At 39.1% G+C, this 19617-nt stretch overlaps 1 protein-coding gene across 1 annotated transcript; it reads left to right on the plus strand.

The window, feature by feature from the left end:
• The first annotated feature begins 18396 nt into the window (after window positions 1–18396).
• LOC136161663 (vomeronasal type-1 receptor 4-like) lies at window positions 18397–19350 on the plus strand. The gene has a single exon (XM_065926690.1). It carries the CDS (start codon window positions 18397–18399, stop codon window positions 19348–19350), a length of 954 nt encoding a protein of 317 aa, XP_065782762.1.
• Window positions 19351–19617: the final 267 nt, after the last annotated feature.

The following is a 19617-nucleotide window of genomic DNA, read 5'->3' on the forward strand; positions in this document are numbered from 1 at the left end:
AGTACTTACTGAGGTTTTCAGCTGGATAGTTTCTTGTGGAGGCTGTGCTTTAGGAAGTTTGTCAGCATCCCTAGCATCCACTCACTAGTCAGCAGTCACAGCACCACCCCTTCTGTGAATAGAAATGTCTCCAGCATGGCATACACAGTGGAAGGCATAATCCCTCCTGCCTGAGAACCTGTTGGGGTCCTTTAATGGACCGGAACCTGGTGGTATGGGGTCGACGATAAGAAAGTAAAAGAGAGAAAGAGAGAGAGAGAGAAAAAGACCCGGGGACCTAAGCTCTGATGGAGCAACGGTGCTTTATGATTTTTCTATGGATATATATAGGCTGCAGTACAAGAAACTTCTTTTGGGAAAGATAGGGACCAGTAAACCAAACGTACAGTAACCGTTACCAAGGGAACAAGGGGTAATGCTAGTCACAAGGTCAGGAGACAATCCATATCTCATGAAGGGGGAGCAAGACGAAGCAACTTTGCCAAAAAGAGAATGTTGACTAAAGGAGACCCAAGCCTGCCTCACACAATGACCTCAGTCCCTGGGAGCAGCATGCTGTTCCGCTTGAAGAGGGACAAAGGACTCATGAGAGACAGCACGTAGGCATCCTCCCGTCAAACACTCCCTGACAATTCCCCCTTATTTATTTATTAATATTCGTGAAAAGAATTCTGACCATCAGAGTTTGTTTAGTTTTGACAATCTTTGCATGAAGGCAATGGTAGACAACAAATATAATTGTTAATGCAATCACCAAAATTATGGTTCCAGACCCAATGCTATGAGTGAGACTTTGAAACCATCCACGTGGGTCTAGCCCAGACAATTGATCAGCTAATTGTTTAGCTAAAGTTTCCATATCAATGGAAGAGGGCAGATTATTAGAAAGGGTTTCAAATATTTTTTTTCTAATAATTGTACATTCAGAGAGGCATTATCATGCATGTTTTGTAAATGAAACTTGATTTGTTCCCAGTTGTAGGCACTATTATTGAAATGAACAGGAGTAACACAAAATTGAGTAGAGTTCCAGTCACATTTTAGCATCACCTGTTTTTGTACATCTGTTAATTGATCTCCAGCTCATTCAATGACTGTTTTCAGTTCCTGTATTTCTTCTTGAATCTTCTCATCTGAGTCTGAGTGGCACATATAGTATGGGCATCTTTAGTCCAATTTTGAATAAAATTATGTGTCTGAATATAGGTTTGTAAAGCAACACCAGTGACAGCAGCAGTGGTGCAAATGGCTATTAATCCCCAAATACTAAAAATTAGCCATCCAATGAATCGTTTAGATCGTTGGAGCAATTTAGTAAGCAACCGGGAAGCAAGTCCAGCCATGGGACCTTCTTCCCAGGGTCGTTGGGGATTTATTGGTAACCATAGACTACATTGAGATGGAAGAATCAAAAGAGAATCATATCTTAAGGAAATGGAGGAGTTAAGACAAGCATATAATCTGCAATTTATACAAGTTACAGAACGTAAAGTCTTATTGAATTGTAAATTTTCTATAGCTACAACAAAAGGAAGTGCAACATAGGCTTGTATAACATATGAGTGATTATAGTGAAGGAAATAATTGCTATAGCTATGATTGGTCCCTGTGAAATGTCTGGTCCAATCCCAAGTTCTTCGGTGTTTGCAGCAAGTTTTCAGATGTCCCATTGTTTAGGCCCAATCTGTTTATCAAGGATGATTCAAGGACGAGGCGGGGGCCACTCCATCGTCAAGCTAGCCAAGAAGTCCTCTGTCATGGTAATATTCCATTGTAGTTTTAGTAACCTTCCATGTTACTTGAGTAATATAATCATACATAGTATTGTTAATATCATCTGAGCAGTTCAATAACCACATTCTATGGGGTCCCCAATTGACAATTGTATGATTAGCTATAAACATTAATTTTCCTGATTTGGCCTGACATTTGTCTTAATGAACAGGAATATATTTAAAGATCTTATTAGTAAACCCTTTGCATAGTGTTCTTTGTTTTTTCTTTAATTCTTTTCCTAAAGTTTTAGTAGTATAAACATGACTCATGGACAAAGAAAGGGCAGTAAGTAATCCAAGAAGCATCAGAAAGTCCTCTTTTGGAGGCAGGAGAAGGCCTAAGTTTGTCAGCTAACATATATGCATAATTCTGTTGTCCCATACACAAAGGAAGGATTTCATAATCTAGAAAGATATTAATTAGTTTTTCTTTTTCTTCAGGATGAGAGGGCCCCTCCAAGTTCCAAGAAGGGGACATATTGGTTGACTCATTAGTGGATATGATTGGTCCTATATCTGCCCATTTTATAACCTACAATAAAAAAGGGGGGGTAAGTATATAAGCTCAGTAAGTGTGATCAATCAAGTCAGCCTGAGCGGGGGAAGCAAAAGCAAGCAAAGCAAGCATAGCAAAGAAAAATATTTTCAGGATTCCGAGGCATTCCCCATTGAGAAATCAGATTTTCAGTTTGATTAGTAAGGGTTTTTATCTGTCTCCAAGTAGGGAGATCATAAGGTCAATGACGTCGAGTGCAGCGTTTTTTGGAAATTTTTAATGTCGCCATGGCTTGTATGGGAATTCTTTCTTCCTGGGTTTTTTGTTGTTTCATCTCTAGTCTGAATGCTGGGGGCCCCCTTAGGTTGAATCTTCTGAAGAGGAAGTCATGTGAGCTCGTTGGATCCATCTGGAGAAACAGAAGCATACCCCTTTCCCTGTAAACTTAGTCTCTTAGATTTCCATTGATTAGTTAACCCGTCTTGATATCAAATGGGCAAAGGAAAGGAGGTGTCCTTTAATGTTTCAAAACTTCTTTTTTTTGTTTGTTTGTTTTTTGTTTTTTGCTTTTGTCAAAACATCTCCTTGTGGTAAGTTTAAAACAAATAAGGCTATATTAACAATAATTATAAAATGAAAAGAAAGCGATAATGATGAAAACATTCTTAGGAAATATTTCAGTCCAAAAGAAAAAAATCACTCAGAAATCTGTTTGGGACTGGTATTTGGCTGTGGTTTGTGTTATTTGGGGCAAAGGATTAGGAGTAACCATTCAAATATTTTTTCCTAAGTGAAATATTGAAAGGGTGATGCAGAACAACTTGACAAATGAAATGTTGCTCACATCCAAATATATTTCACCTTGTCCTTGAAAAAGAAATGCAGCTTAGCAACTGTTGAATCTCACTGTTCAGTGTGTTAAAGAAGATGATTATACTTTCAAGACAGACCTGAAAAGAAGGTGAATATTTTACATTTTTGATATTCTTAGGAACAAATAATTTATTTGGGAAATGGTGTCTTTTTTTATGTTGTTTTCGTTTTAAGAATCTTACAGATTGGAAACAGAAATAAAGTCATATTAATAATAGTTACAGGCTTAAAGGCTATATTACATTAGAATCTAGTAAAGTTTGTTCTGGATAAGGAAGATAAAAGTGTTCCTGTGTATTTCCTCTTATTTAATTTTTTATTTGCAGTTACAGTGTGTCTCATTATCGCGAAGTAAGTTGATAGGTAGGTGGGTTATAACCTGTTGTGTAGTTTTACCTTAGAGAGGGGTTGCGCCTAGAAAAGAAGAATTTGTATAGATCGAGACATGTAAGAAGGAAGAGGAAGAAAGTTCAGGAAAATGAGTTACATTTATTTGCCATAAAATTTTCTTTCATTTGTCATAAGCTTTTTTAAAATTCCAGCACTAAATATCTTTAAAAGTTAAAAGGCCAAAACAAAATATGATAGCACAATAAACAAATGCAATGTTTATTTCAAATAAACACATCATACTTTGTGGTTTTCATTGTGATCTATCTTAGTATTTTATAGACTGTTGAATATATTTACCAAATCATATTATATTATATATATATAAATATCCATTCCTATATAAATATATATTTATATTCATTAACAGTTCAAAATCACTTCAGCTCTTCTGCAAGAAAAACCCCTTGTAAGAGTAAGCCAATGTTCAGCAATAAATGCTTCAAAATCCTGCTTCATTTGGAAATGACCCAGCCATTCAACAAACTTCCACTATTTAGTTCAGTACAACTCCAGAAACCTAAGTCACTCCAATACTAAGAGATTGTTTTAGGTTATAGATAATAGATTATTCTATTAAAAACATAATCATTTCTAATAGAGCTTATCTAAAAGTTTTCATCTCATTTATATATTTGTATATATATATAAACAAACAGTTGCCTTTTTGTTGACAAACTTAGTTTACCTTAAACCAAGGTATAATAAAAGTATTATATAATGTTAATGACTTAAGATATGTCTTAATTAGATTAACAAATAATTATATTTAAATTGTATTTATATTTAAATAAACATTATATTTAATATTGAATACTTCTCAGTTCATGTGAAGTTGAATTTAAATAGAGCTTATTAACTTTATATTATCCAAAAACAAAGACATACATTGAGATATAGATAATTTTAGATACTTAGGCATAGTTCTCCATTTGAAATTTAAAATATCTTTTTGTTTTATTTATTTATTTTGAGTTCCACCAATTTGTTAACGGCTGGAGTCCTAGAGAGAGTGGGCTGTGTATCCCAAGGACATGATAAGAGTTAACTTAAGATTTTTTTCTTAGGCCTATTGTTGTTTCCCAGGCAGAACTGGAGCTCCAAAAATATATTTTAACAAATTAACCTTTTCCTAACTGCACGTGCAAGAAGAACCGGTTTTGCAATTTCAAAAAAAGATTTTATTTTAATCAGTTTTCTCCAGAGTCTAAAGAATATCATAGTCATTCACTGTCAAAAATATCATTTCTCCTTTTTGTAGCTATAGTATATTATTAATGATATATGCATGAGGGAATTGCTGTCACATAGGAAGTAAAGCCTTGGCTACAAAATTTTGACAAATACTAGGACTGTTATGGAGAAGGCAATGGCACCCTATTTCAGTACTCTTGCCTGGAGAATCCCGGGGACGGGGGAGCCTGGTGGGCTGACATCTATGGGGTCGCATAGAGTAGGACACGACTGAAGTGACTTAGCAGCGGCAGTAGCAGGACTTTTAAGCATACCTTGAGGTAACATAGTCTACTGAAAACTTTTATGAGGCACGATATGATTAGGATAAGGGAGAGAGAAAGTGAATCTCTCCCGGTCTAAAGGGTGTAAAGGTATATTAAAAAAGCAATCTTGTGAATCAGTAATAATAATGTGCCAATTTTGAGGAATAGTAATAGGTGATGGGATCTCTGGTTGCAATGCACCCATAGGTTTCATAAAATAATTAACTTTTCTAAACTCTGTTAAAAGACACCATTTGCTATATCTCCTTTTTATAACAAAAATAGGAGAGTTCCAAAAAGAACAAGATTCCTCAATATGTTTCCATTTTAATTGTGTATTTATAAGTTCTTTAGTAACTTTGCAATGTTTCTTTCATAAGGGGCCATTGCTTTGTACAAATAGTTTTTTCGGTTTTTTTTTTTTTTCAGTTTTTAAATTTTTCTCAGTTATTTTAATAATTGTTCTGTTTGTTAAATGAGCAGTGGCCCCTAGGAAAAATGTGGAGTGTATATCTGAGTTTGCCATTGCATAAATAAGTCCCTTCCTATTAGATTAAGGGGTGCAAAAGAAAAAAGTATCAAAAGAAATGAGGATAACCTCAGGGACCTCTGGGACAATGTGAAACACCCCAACATTCGAATCATAGGAGTCCCAGAAGAAGAAGACAAAAAAAAAAGGCCATGAGAAAATACTCGAGGAGATAATAGCTGAAAACTTCCCTAAAATGGGGAAGGAAATAGCTTCACATAAGGTCTTAATGTTGTAGGTTGGCCTTTTGGTCTATCATATGGGTAGATTTGAATATTTTGATAAATTTCTTGTACTTTGGTTTGAGAAATTCCTGCAATTTGGCAAGAGACCTTTTGTATAGGTCAGGATTTGGGCCACAAGTGTTTGGAAATAATAATAATGTTAGATCCAGGGCCGAGGAGACCAGAAAATTTTTTACTATTAATTTTTATATTTATATTTTGTTGGACATATTTAAATACCAATGATGTCCATAAGGATTGTTTTTGATCTGTATTGCCAAATCTGCCTGTCCGTACATTATTAGAGGAGTTAATAGAAATGTAAGGCAAAAGAAGTAATTCAGCAATTTTTCCCCGCTTTTGAATTGCTATAGAATCTGAGCTGACATCATAATTTGAATTTCTCCTTTATAATTTGAATCAATTATTCCAGGGTGAACAGTAATTCTTTTAGAAGTCCAATTAGATCAGCCAAGTACAAGACTGAAGGTTTGTGGGGGCAGGGGTCCAAAAAGTCCAGTAGGTATTCTAGAGGGGACTGCTTAAGGGTAAAGGAAAAAATCATTTAGGGCTGGTATATTAATGGCAGCACTGCTGGATGTTGAGGGTTTGAGGGAAAAGACAGAATTTGCCCCTGGTTTTTGGTGTAGGGGACCTGGGAGGTCCCCTGTTTGGAGATTCCTGGAATAGGTTTTCCTTCAATATCAAATTTAAATTTACTGTCTTTGGCCCAGTGCATTCGTCTATGGCAGCAAGGGCAAATTTTTGGAGGTTTTTTATTAGCCTTTTTAGGGCAGTCCCTTTTTAAACGGTTTTTATCTCCAAATGTAAAGCATCCTTCATTTCCCTTTTTAAAATGTAGTAGCCATTGTTTCAGCTAGTATTTGCATCTTTTAAGTTTTTGATCCTAGATTGTGATAAGCCTTCAAATAATCAATAATAGTCCTATCTCACAAATTGCAGCTATAGCTCTTTGACATTTCTGATTTGCATTCTCATAAGCAAGTAATTTCTCTAACTGTTTTTTGGTTTCTTCTCCGATTACAGTAAGGGAAATAGCAGCTTCTAATCTAGCTTAAAAATTAGCATAACTTTTCACTAGGTTCCAACAAAGGAGAGACTTTTGGAGTTGTGACTGTTGGCAAAGGGGAAGCATTTGGAGCAGCCGGGGCACGGCTAGTAAGAAAATTTTGAGATATTTTGTATTGTTTTAATTGGGCCTTTTGTAAAGTTTAATCATATAACTTATATTTATGTAATAAGTGCTCTGTCTGTTGCTGAATATTGGAAGGGCTAGAATGTACCTTGAAATGGCAGAATTACAGCTTTAATAAGAGCCCATAGGGGCTAGAGATCAATTGGAATATTTTTTCCTTCTTTGGCTGCTCATTTAACATTTTCTTTGACTTGGAGCCAAATTTCTAAATCAAAACTGCGTTTATCAGGAAACTAAGGATTATGTTCAACTACTGTTTGAAGGCAAGCCTCTATTCATTGGCGTGAAACCAGAAGTCCCTGAACTTTAAACAAATGGTGAAGCAAAGTAGAAAAATAACTGGGCTGGCCAGCCGCTTGACCCGTGCCTTAGTACTTACCGACTTCAACAGGTGCCTGAGTCACTCCGCCCCATATGCCACGTATGCCAGTGTCCCTGTTCCTTGGCGCCATTTGTTGCGGTCCTTTAATGGAGCGGAACCTGCTGGTACAGAGTCGACAATAAGAAAGTAAAAGAGAGAAAGAGAGAGAGAGAGAGAGAGAAAGGCCCGGGGACCTAAGCTCTGATGGAGCAAAGGTGTTTTAATGATTTTTCTATGAGTATATATAGGCTGTAGTACAAGAAACTTCTTTCGGGAAAGATAGGGACGAGAAAACCAATCATACAGTAACAGTTACCAAGGGAACAAGGGGTAATCCTAGTCACAAGGTCAGGAGACAATCCATATCTCATGAAGGGGGAGCAAGACGAAGCAATTTTGTCAAAAAGAGAATATTTACTAAAGGAGATCCAAGCCTGCCTCACACAATGTCCTCAGTCCCTGGGAGCAGCATGCTGTTCCAATTGAAGAGGGACAAAGGACTCATGAGAGTCAGCAGATATGTATCCTCCCGTCAAACACTCTCTGACAAGAACCTCTGCCCTAGATATTACCACACGCATAACCAACACATTAAAGTCTAACACCAAGAACTTCATCCTCATGGTTAATGTGAGAACCTTAGAATCTTGATACTCAGTGCCCACAATGGACCAACAGCCTCAGCTGCCCCCAGAAGCTTGCTTGTTAGAAGTGCAAAATGTCTGACCACAACCCAGACCTGCTTGATTTTATATTAGAATACTTCTTTTGTCTTGTATGCTGGAAATCTTAGTTTTTAATGAAATATATAAGATATAAAAGTATCACAAGTAGATTATATGTTGGTTACACATTCCATATATCAGGAAGGCACATAGAACACCTGTAATAATTCCAGAATGACTAACAAATTTACAAATAGTCTATTGAATATAGCTTAACATATTCCTTATGGCTCATTTTTGGAAGAAATTTCCCACTTAATGTGACCTGAAGTTGGTCACATGGCCCTTCTCACACACCCACTCACACTTGAGAATTGCTTCAGCCATAGGGTATGTGGAAAAGGTCACTGGCTGAGGGGTCCACCCTCCAAGTTCTTCAGTTCTATCTTTTCCACCTGGAGGATGACTTGGCTTCTGTGAACCTCATGTTGGGAGAATAAAGTGATGAATGCAAGGTGATAAGTGTATTGCTATGAGCAGCACCCCAGCCCACAGGTTTGCTTGCTGTGTAAGCCTAGCCCTTTCTTTAAAAGTTGCAATTTGCTGCTCCAGGTCCTTGATCCCGACAGAGTGAAGAGACCAGGGTGGAGCTGGGATGAGCTACATGGCCCTAATTTCTCATCCCCGGCAGTCCCAAACCAGCAATGGTGCGTCACTCATCTCTTCCATGACACTGTTCATGAGAACCGCCACACTAACATTGTCTCCCTATTTGATGACTCCACTTTGGCTGGAACTTTTTCTTTTTTTTTAAACACCAGCTTCTACATTCAGCCCTCCAATTGCTTCAACCTAGATGACCTGAAAGTGGATAAGTTTGGGGAGCCATTTGGTACCTTTGGCTGCTTTAACTTGAATGGTCAGAGGAGAGGTTCTAGCAGAGCCCTAGAATCACTGTGCTCTCAGGAGGTCTGCCTGTGGTGCATGAGATACAGTTATCGTGGGTGGCTCAGTGGGTAAATAATCCACCTGCAAGTCAGGAGATGTGGAGACGGAGTTTTGATCCCTGCATCAGGAAGATCCCCTGCAGATGGGCATGGGAAGCCACTCCAGTATTCTTGCCTGGAGAACCCCATGGACAGAGGAGACTTGATGGGCTGCAGTCCATGGTATCTCAGACATGACTGAAGCGACTGAGCCAACAGGTGCTGGAGAATTACCATGGCTGCTCAAGCAGATAAGGGCCACACAAGGTCACTGTGTTCCTGATGTGCAAATTGTCCAGGCGAAGGACAAGAGCTTGCATATTATCATCAAGTATGGATGGAAGGCACCAGGTTCATCTTCCCAAATGAGTGATGACAGGCCTGAAGACATCTCTCACATCTTTGTGCTCAAAGACAAGTTCCGCACACAGTCTGGCAGGGATGCATCAGTGTGGTCTGGAGTTTATCGTGGAGCCACAGGGACCTGGCACCTGGATCCTGTAGTGTGTGTGAGTGGATGGTGAAGATGAAGATGGGGGTGTTTCCATTCATTACCACCAGGCTGGCTGTTCGTTGCCCCCCCTTTGTTCATTTCCTAGGCATTCTGCCTCAGCCTCTTTCTCACTGTCTGCCTCATTTTCCCCTAAGGCAGCATGTGTTACCTCATGAGCATTCTAACCACTAATGGAGAATTTCTTTACCCCACAGTGAAGTCATCATGACAGGCATGTAGTCTGCACCAGGAGGGTCTCCTCTTTCCTACGGTGCCACCAAGGGGGAGATGTCAGGGTCAAGTTCATATTGTCTCCAGACAGGGTAACATCAGAAGACAGATCCTGACATATACTTAGGCTTTACTTGCTCTTCCTGGGATCCACTTTAAAAATATAAATATTTATATATGTAAATAATACACACAGACACACACACATATATATCTCCAGATCATACCTCCCTCTAGTGCCCTTCCAGTATTACTTCTCCTGGACACTGATGACATTTTCTAAACTTCAATAACAACAGTGCCTCTGATTCTGGGAAAACACCCCTGACGCTGAGCCTCTTTGGAGTTGCGCTGCCTTGTAGAGAGAGGGCAAGGGGATAACTTGCTCATGTCAGGGCTCAACTTTGATGTCCCTAGCTTGGAAGCCACTTCTATCCAGTGGCTCGAGAGAGACCTGGGTGCTGCTCAAACACAGGAGAAGATCTCTTGTCCAAGTCCGCAAAAACCACATCTCTACCCTCCAGTTTTTGAACGCCTGCTCTGTGCTCCTTCTTCTGGCCAGGGTCCAACAGTCAAATAGTGGGGCTACTGCAGACTCGTGCATGCCTCGTTACCCTTCTCACAGAACTGTTTTCCCAGACTCTAGGTTGAGACAGGAAGGAAGGGCAGTAACCTCTCAACACTGTCATCTGGGACAAGGAGCTGAACAAGGCACTCGGTGGCGTTCTTAATAGCTCTCCTGCTTCACCACACTTGGAGCTGGAAGGTCTCTTTTCACCAATATTCTAGGTTATATACGCACAGGGTAGGGGAACAGCAGAACGGGAACAGCTCTTCATTTACTTTAATGCTAAGCTCTAGGGTGGAGAGTAGATTCCAGTCCTCAGCCTCCACTGGGGCAGGGGGCAGCTACTCACCATGAGGAATATCAGAGTCACAGGTTTCCCTCCACCCTTCTGAAGTCAGAGTCTAGCCAACTCAAACTTCTAGTTTCTAATTTTGCAACACATGGAGCTCCTTTTCTCTTTTGGAGGCTAGAGGGGTGGGGGTGGGGGACCCAGCTCTACAAAGCCTGTAACCCCACACACCCACAAATATGTGATGTTTAAAATCTTGAGGGATCAGAGGGAAGGGTCTCTGGAGCCAGGTCCTGGGGGTGGGTCTTTACTGTTGTTCAGTTTCTCAGTTGTGTCTGACTCTTTGCGACCCCATGGACTTCAGCATGCCAGGCTTCCCTATCCTTCACTATCTCCCGGAGTTTGCTCAAAATCATGTCTTTACTAGATTTTTTTTTTTTTTGACAAGTCCCTGGATTTTTTTTGAGGTTTGAAAAATCATAGTAAAAATACTCATAAAATTTACCATCTTAATGATTTAAATTGTGCAGATAAGTGGTATTAAATATATCCATAATGTTATGCAAACATCACCATATCCAGCTCCATAATTCATCTTGTAAAACTGAAACTCTATGCCCATTAAGCAACAATTCATTAACTTTTCACTTTCCCCTTCCCCCAGTCTCCGGAAACTACTGCTCTACTTTCTGTCTCTTATGATTTTGACTGCCGTTAAGTATCTCACATACGTGGAATCATACAGTATTTGTCCTTTTGTGATTGGTCTATTTCTCCTAGCTTAACGCCCTTGTTAACCGAAAACAACAGAACAGCATTTTACCAGACAAGTGGTTTTATGCAGGAGCAGCAGAGAATTGCAATTTGGGATAAGCAAACTCTGGTGAAACATACAGAAATCCAGTAAAGCAAGTAAGAGGGAAATTTTACAGAGGAGAAGAGGCAGTTGGGAGGGGCTGTTATAAACAAAAAGTCCTTAGGAGGAAACTGAGAGTTCAAAGTGCAGTGGCTTTTCATTGCGTTGTGACAGTCTCTCATTGGTTGAGCTGTTGTCTGGCTTCCTGTTGCTAGTGGTAGTAGTCAAGTAGTGTCACTTCCTGCCAGAAAACGCAAGGTAACAAACATCTCTTTCTTGCTGGGATCTGTATTGCGATCCAGCGGTACATGTGTGAGGGCTCCACCTGCTGGTCACCCAACAACATTTTAGTGAGATTTTCCTTTATTGTTCACATTTCTCAAGTTTCATTCACATTGCATTATATTGCAGAATTTCCTTTTTTTTAGATTTTATGTCTATACTGTATTTTACTTATCTGCCCACCTGTTGATGAACTGTTGCATTGTTTCCATCTTTTAGCTATCAAACATCTGTTTGGGACCCTGCTTCTGATTCTTTGGTATAGATACCCAGAAGTAGAATTGCTCGATCACATAGTTATTCTGTCTTTGATTTCCCGAGGAGCTGCCATCCTGTTTTCCAATGACTGTGCCATCTTACCTTTCTGCCCAACAGTGCATAGAATTCCAATTTCTCCACATTCTTGTCATCACTTGTTGTCTTCTATTGTTTTGATAGTAGCTATCTTAATGGCTGAAAGATGGCATTTCACTGTAGTTTTGATCTGCATTCCCCTAATGGATAGTGATGTTGATCATCTTTTCATGTGCTTATTTGTCATTTGTATATCTTCTATGGAGAAACGGCCTTTCCCAAGTCCTGAATTGGGTTATTTCTCGGTTGTTTTTTGTTTAAGAATTTTCTCCATATTTTGGGTATTAATGTCTTATCAGGTATATGATTTACAAATGTTTTCTCTTATTCAGTGAATTCTTTTTTTACTCTGATGATTCTGTCTTTGATACACAAGAGCTTTTTAAATCTTAGGAGGTTCAGTGTGTGTTACATGTGCCTTTCGTGTCAAATCCAAAGAAATCATTGCCAAGTCTAATGTTGCGAATTTTCCCCTGTCTTTTCTTCTAAGAATTTTATTGTTTTAGATCTTACATTTAGGTCTTTGATCCATTTTGAGTTAATTTTTCTATGTAGTGTTAAGTAAGGGTCCAACTTCCTTCTTTTGCATGTGGATATCCAATTTTCCCAGCCTCATTTGTTGAAAGAACTGTCCTTTTCCCACATGGCCCAGAACTTGGGTAAGAAGATTTCCACTTGTTCCAGGAAGCATTCTGGTATCCCCTAACCAGGATTGTGTAAGATCTTTGTAATTTTCTCTTTGAGAAAGTCATGTCTCTCTCAGCATCACATCCTTATCATCATGACTATTGAAGAATGTGAAGAAATGTCTTGGATTTTATCCTACATGCAAGGTAACAAATTATCCTGTCAACTTCATGGATGCTGTCAGAAGGCATGAGACTCCTGGGTCTGAGAAGACAGGTTTTATTGTTCATGACATGAGAACAGCAAGAGCTTTGTGTTTTCATTTGTTCTCCTTGTCTGTATCAGCCTTCTCAGAGGTGACAAAAAGAGGCCCAGGTGGATACGAAACACATAATAGGTTTACATCGCAAGTGCAGGTGTGAAGGTTAAGAAATCCAAATATTTTAATGTTGGTCACGAACAAACCTGGCCAAATTTTGCCTCAGCGGAAGGCATTATTTTTATTATGCTGATCTAGTAATTAACCTGTCCTTTTCCCTGGAGAATACACTGTAGACATTATCTGAAGCTGATTGTTGTATGAAAAGTTCTTGAAAAGATAATTTAGGACAGAAGCTGACACAAGCTGTGAGGAAACTTAAGAGATTAAAACTTGTCTCTCAGCGCCATGCAACGTTCCCTTTAAAACGTGAGCCTAATTAACCTTCTAAACAAAAAGGCCCACTGAAGCTTTCTGGTGCCAAGACTAAACTTGACTGTGTGGCACACTGGAATTGTAAATATTGGAAGAGACAAGAAGACATGGGGTCACCCGGAAGTTTGACAGAAAACCAGCTCCAAGGGTGAGGCGATGTCAAACTGGATGAGGCAACGATAGATGACAGCAAACAAAAAGCAAGGCAAGCACAGCATTTTCAGAAGAAATGGAAGTGGGTTATCTTGAAGCGTAAAGAGACAAGTTACTACTGACATATATCACAAATTATTCTGAATAGATTGCTGATGTAAATTTTAAAGATATAAAATGATGTTTTTAGAGGAAAATAGAACATTTCTGAGCTTTCATAGGAAAAGACGGTTCTTAAACAGAGCAAAAATATCAAGCATAAAGGAGGATATGACAAATGAGCTTGTATTGAAGTGCTCCTACTCATGAAAAGAGAAGATAGAAAGCAAGATAGAGAATTCGTTTCAGTTTGCAAAACTGAAGCAATAACTACCCCTCTCTCCTTTCTCAGTACCCTAACAACTGCCTTCCTGCTTTTATTGCTGTGATTTTTACTACGATAAATATCACATAAAAATGGAAACATACTGTGCTTGTCTTTGTGTGACTGGCTTATTTCACTTTATATAGTATTCTCAAAGTTTATCCATGTTGTGGCATGTATCATTATTTCCTCCTCTTTAAGCCTAAATAATATTCCATTGTATGTATATACCAGTTTATTTTTGTATATGATATAAGAAACGATTCCAGTTTGATTGTTTTGCATGTAGCTGTCCAGTTTCCCAACACCATCTATTGGAGAGGTTGTCTTTGCCTTACTGTATCTGCTTGTCTCCTTTGTCATAGAGAAATTGATCGTAAGTGTAGATTCACTTCTGTTCTATTTATTCTGTTCCATTGATCTATGTGTCCCTTGATCTTGTGTCAGTACCACACTGTTTTGATGCCTATAGTTTTATAGTGTAGTTTGAAATTGGGAGCAAGATAGCTACAGCTTTGTTTTTCCTTCTCAAGATTGTTTTAGCTGTTCAGTGTCTTCTGTGTTTCCACACAGACTTTATGCCTTTACTCCAGGCTTTCCCCACCATGGTTTTATTTGGGGATGGATACATACCTGTTCACTGTTATGCCCTGAAACACGCTATCTTTCTTACCCCCTGACCCGTGAGTAGGAAATGCTCACATGGACTATAACGTCCATGGAATTCTCCAGGTCGGAATACTTGAGTGGGTAGCTGTTCCCTTCTCCAGGGGATCTTCCGAACCCAGGGATGAAACGCAGGTCTCCCACATTGCAGGCATATTCTTCACCAGCTGAGCCACCAGGGAAGCCCAACTTTAAGGCAGCTTATAGCAAATATTGTCTGTGGATTGTTGCAGGGTGAAAGGATTACAAGCAGAGGAAAGGATGCCATTTTCCTGCATCCAGAAGTCTGGAGATACACCTGTTCTTCTGTATATGAAATCATCATCCAGAGATACACAGAGACCATGTAAGCTGATTTTATGAAGGTGAACGTGACCGTGTGAGTTCATATGAATATGTGTCATGTGTTTAGGAATATGATGTGAGTTTGTGTGTGGTGAGCGTGTGCACAAATGTTTGTTAGTTTTAAACTAAAATTGTGTAAGTACTATATACATAAGTATGTGAGTATTAATGCACATGGGTGTTTGCATCTGCCTGTAAGTACTTAAATGAGGTTGTGCGCAGACTTGGTTGCCCACCAAATGTGGCTCCAAACCCCTAACTTGAAAATCGGCAGTGATTACATCGTGACACTGCATCAAATGTAAATGTATTTATGTGAAAAACCACATTTCTTGCAACTCCTAATTTATATTTCTTAATTATCAGAGTATCAAGTGCTCATTCTGGAAAAATAGCATAATTAATTAATTAATGTAGAGCACTGTGGTAACTATTTTATCTCTTTGAATGAAGTAATTAAGCATTGGTTCATTTGATATTTACAAGAATGGTAGAGTCTGTCTGTTGAGCGATCAGAACTAAGTGCTCATTTGTGAGACACTCATTTTGAACGTTCTCATTTTTTCCCATGTATATTTTTCTGTTGTGTGTCAGTCACTCAGTCATGTCTGACTCTTTGCGACCCCATGGACTGTAGCCCACCAGGCTCCTCTGCTCATGGAATTCTCAAGCCAAGAATACTGGAGTGGGTTGCCATTTCCATCTCCAGGGGACTTGCCAACCCAGGGATGGAACCTGCATTGCAGCAGATGCTTTGCCGTTTCAGCTACTAGGGAAGCCTCATATTGTTCTGGGTCTGATTCTAATTGCTAATGGAGGTCAATAATCATAAAGTAAATTTTCCTACAACATCTCCATATTGATCGGCATTGATTTATGCAAGTCATCCAATTAATTGGCTCTGATTTGTGCTGACATTTTCTATCATGAGTGATGTGTTCTGTTCTTCCTTTTACTTGTATCTCTTCAAATGTTTTTCCCAGGTATTTTGTCCCTTTCCATTTCTCTAACAGCATTTTAATTGATCATTCAGTTTAATGGTCTGAAGATTAGGAGAGCACTAATTTCAAGGTAGAGAAACATCTCAGGGAAGTACAGAATGCAGAGGGACACACAGTTTATGCCAGTCCTTTATGTGTGTGACTTCAGAAAGTCCAGCTTTCCTCAGTGTGAGACCCTGTCTGCCTTCAGGGATCATGGAAATTAAGAAGGCTCTTGGAAACCCTCTTTTAGTCTCCTAAGGGTGCTATCTAGAAACTTGTAATTGTTTCCAGTAATTAACAACTGAGAGAGAAGTTTCCAGAAGTGTTCTCAGGTCCCAGGCCTGCACTCCCATTACTGCTGCAGGTGAAATGATAATTGCAGCTTTGATGGGAGAAGGGGGGAAGACACAGCATCTCAAACCCATATATCAGGATCCAGCTGCCTCCCTCCCACACAGACACTGGGTATAATGACCACCAGGAAGCCCCCTCTTCTGACAGTAGGAAGGTGTCAGGTAAGTGTTTTCCATCTCATTCTAAGCAGCAGCGTCTGTAAGAGAAAGGCAGATCAAGAGTCTGGAGAAGAGATCATATCAGACAAAGGCAATATTCTGTGTAGTAACTTGATTCAGTGCCAACAGCAGGCAGAAAAGTGGAGTAAGTCTGAGGCGTGAGCTGAGCTAATATTGAGAGATTGGTTTCTAGAGCCCACAGCAATCTCTAAAGAGCCTTCATGCAATAAAATATAATCCTCTGACAGTTTCTGTTGCAACTCAATCCAAGTTACAGCAAAACCTGATTTTTAAGGTGCTTAAAAATATTTGTGATGAGAAGGATGCTAGTCCACATTGGGAAAACGTCATTCGTAAATAAGTGTATGGTCTATCATTTGGTAATATTTAAGCTATTTGATAACTATACTGAAAAAGCTTTGCTTCTCACTGAGTTAAAACTCTTGGATTTTTCATGTCCATCAAAGCCTTTTCTAGACAAGGAATGAAACTGCACACGTGACACAATTCCCATAAAGATATTTTTCTCAACCTAAAAATAATTGTATTTTAAGTGGTAAAATACATTTGTAAAATCGATCTGCTGTTGAGTCTACCTTACAGGAATTATAGACTCCATGTTCAGGATGACTAGAAGTTGACCACTAATGCATACAGGTTTGCAATAAAATGTATGATGGATCTGAAGAAATCATCTAATCTGTGCAGAAAGTGTATCTAAATGGAAACAACTTGAATAGAAAGGGTTGCTCCAATCCTGGATGTATGATGCAATTAGTGTAGAGAGTAACTTTGCCTCTACTGAAAACCTCTGTAGTGTGTTAATTCTGGTGAGCTTATTGTTGTTCTTAGATTTAAAGAAGAGTTGATGCGGTAATGGCAAGTTAGAGGCAGCAGCTGGTGGTCTCCTAGCATTTTGATTCTTTTTTGTTTTTAAATAGGCTACTATCAATCCAAAAATCCAGTCTCTGAATTTATAAAATGCACAAGAATACATGCCTTGCAGATGCTATTTTACATATATGTCTGGTATGTCAGTGGCATGCACAAATCTTATTTCTTTGTTGCTATTTTTGTTTAGCTCTGGAATTAGCAAATAGATAAATATATGAATTGAAAACAATAATAATAATTCAGTTTTTGCTTACCCTCTTTCATCATGTATTAGTATTTATGACTGAAAGTTTACGATGTTACTTGTGCTTATGCAATAATTCCTGTGATGGGTACATTGTACCTGCTTTTCAGACATAAAAACATCCTAATACCATCCCAATACTGAGCCATTCTCATCTTCGTGACATTACATAATCTTGGGCAGGTTCCTGCCATATGCCATATTCTACTACCAGCAGTCCATGTATATGTATTAAGATATCTAAAACCTAACACATAGTATACATAGTGCCCTACAGAATAAAGCTTTACAAAAACGAAATCTTCTTATAATGAAAACATAAAAGACCATCAGTCAAAAATCAAATTAAGAAGTTGTGAAATCAAAACCAAGCATAGATATGGATTATTATTTGAATACAACTGACTGGTTTTCGGCAGAGCTGGTAGTTCAGTGTACTCTCTTGATCAGCATAATGAGTTTCTAAAGTCCTCACTCTGCCCTGTGCAGCAGATCTCAACAAATACGGAACCTCTTTGTGTTACCTTTCCCTGAAAAAAATTGAAGTCACAGAAATCCCAGGCTCGTGGATTTGTGAAGAAAGAAGTGATACCATGGAGTGCCTTCAGCAAGTAATTCTGCATTTTAAGTGCTCTTTCAGTATTATACATTAAACCCTTTTAAGGCCACTAGTAGCAGAAAAGCATAAAGCAAAATTTTCCAAGTGGGACCTGAGGATAAGTGGAGAATATTGGATTTCAATAGACATGATGCATGCAGCCCATGCCTGATGTTCCCATACAGACACTAACTCACGAGACAAGTACCAGTGATTGTGAGCTGAGAGGATGGCCAGCAGCTTTCTCATAACAGGCATGATCATCTTAACACAGACCGTGGTTGGAATTCTGGGGAATTTCTCACTCCTTTGCAGTTACATCACCCTTCACTTCATGGGTTACAGGTTACGGTCCACAGACCTGATCCTTAAGCACCTGATTGTGGCCAACTCCTTGGTCCTCCTCTCTAAAGGAGTCCCACACACAATGGCAGTCTTTGGGTGGAAGCATATCCGCAGTGATGTTGGCTGCAAACTTCTCTTCTTTCTGCACAGACTGGGGAGCGGAGTGTCCATCAGTAGCATCTGCCTCTTGGGTGTCTTTCAGGTGATCACGATCAGTCCCTGGAACTCCAGGTGGGCAGCACTGAAAGTAACAGCTCCCAAGTACAATGTTCGCTTTATTTTCCTGTGTTGGATCCTGCAAATGGTGGTAAATGTCATTTTCCCTATCTATATACATAGCAAATGGAGTGACAGAAACAACACAAGCAATAAAGATTTTGGATACTGTTCTACTATTCTTACTGACCAGAAGAGTAGAAAAACCATAGACGCCTTCTGTGCAGCCTTGCTGTTTCTCCCTGATATATTATGTTTGGGGCTCACCCTCTGGGCCGGCGGCTCCATGGTTCTCATCCTGTACAGACATAAGCAGCAGGTCCAGCACATTCGTAGGACTGATGCCTCCTCCAGATCCTCCCCTGAGTCCAGAGCTACTAAATCCATCCTTCTCCTCGGGAGCACCTTTGTCTACTTTTATATTCTTTCCTCCATCTGTCAAGTTCTTTTGGCTCTTTTTGATCAGCCCAGCCAGTTCCTTGTGGACATCACTATAATCATTGCAGCCTGCTTCCCAACTGTCAGCCCCTTTCTGCTCATAAGTCATAACTCCAGTGTACAAAGGCTCTACCTTGCCTGGATAAGAAATGCAAGGTCCTCCACTATTATGAGAAAAGTGTGAATTTTATTTATTTCTATAATGATCAGTTGCGAGTTCATTTATTCACCCTCAGAATCCTAATTAAAAATTTTAATATCAAGATAATCTTATACCAGTCATGCCAAGCATCTTCTTCAATATAAAGACCAATTGAAATATACTGTAGTGAGATATGAATACATCAATGAAGTTTTCTTGTAGAAAAGTTCCGATTTGTGCCATAAACAGCAGGTCTTGAAATGATGTGCATATTATAAAGTGTTCAAATGTTTTACTTTCAGTCTAACA

This window comes from Muntiacus reevesi, chromosome 2 (genome assembly GCF_963930625.1).
Source record: "Muntiacus reevesi chromosome 2, mMunRee1.1, whole genome shotgun sequence".
NCBI classification, from domain to species: domain Eukaryota; kingdom Metazoa; phylum Chordata; class Mammalia; order Artiodactyla; family Cervidae; genus Muntiacus; species Muntiacus reevesi.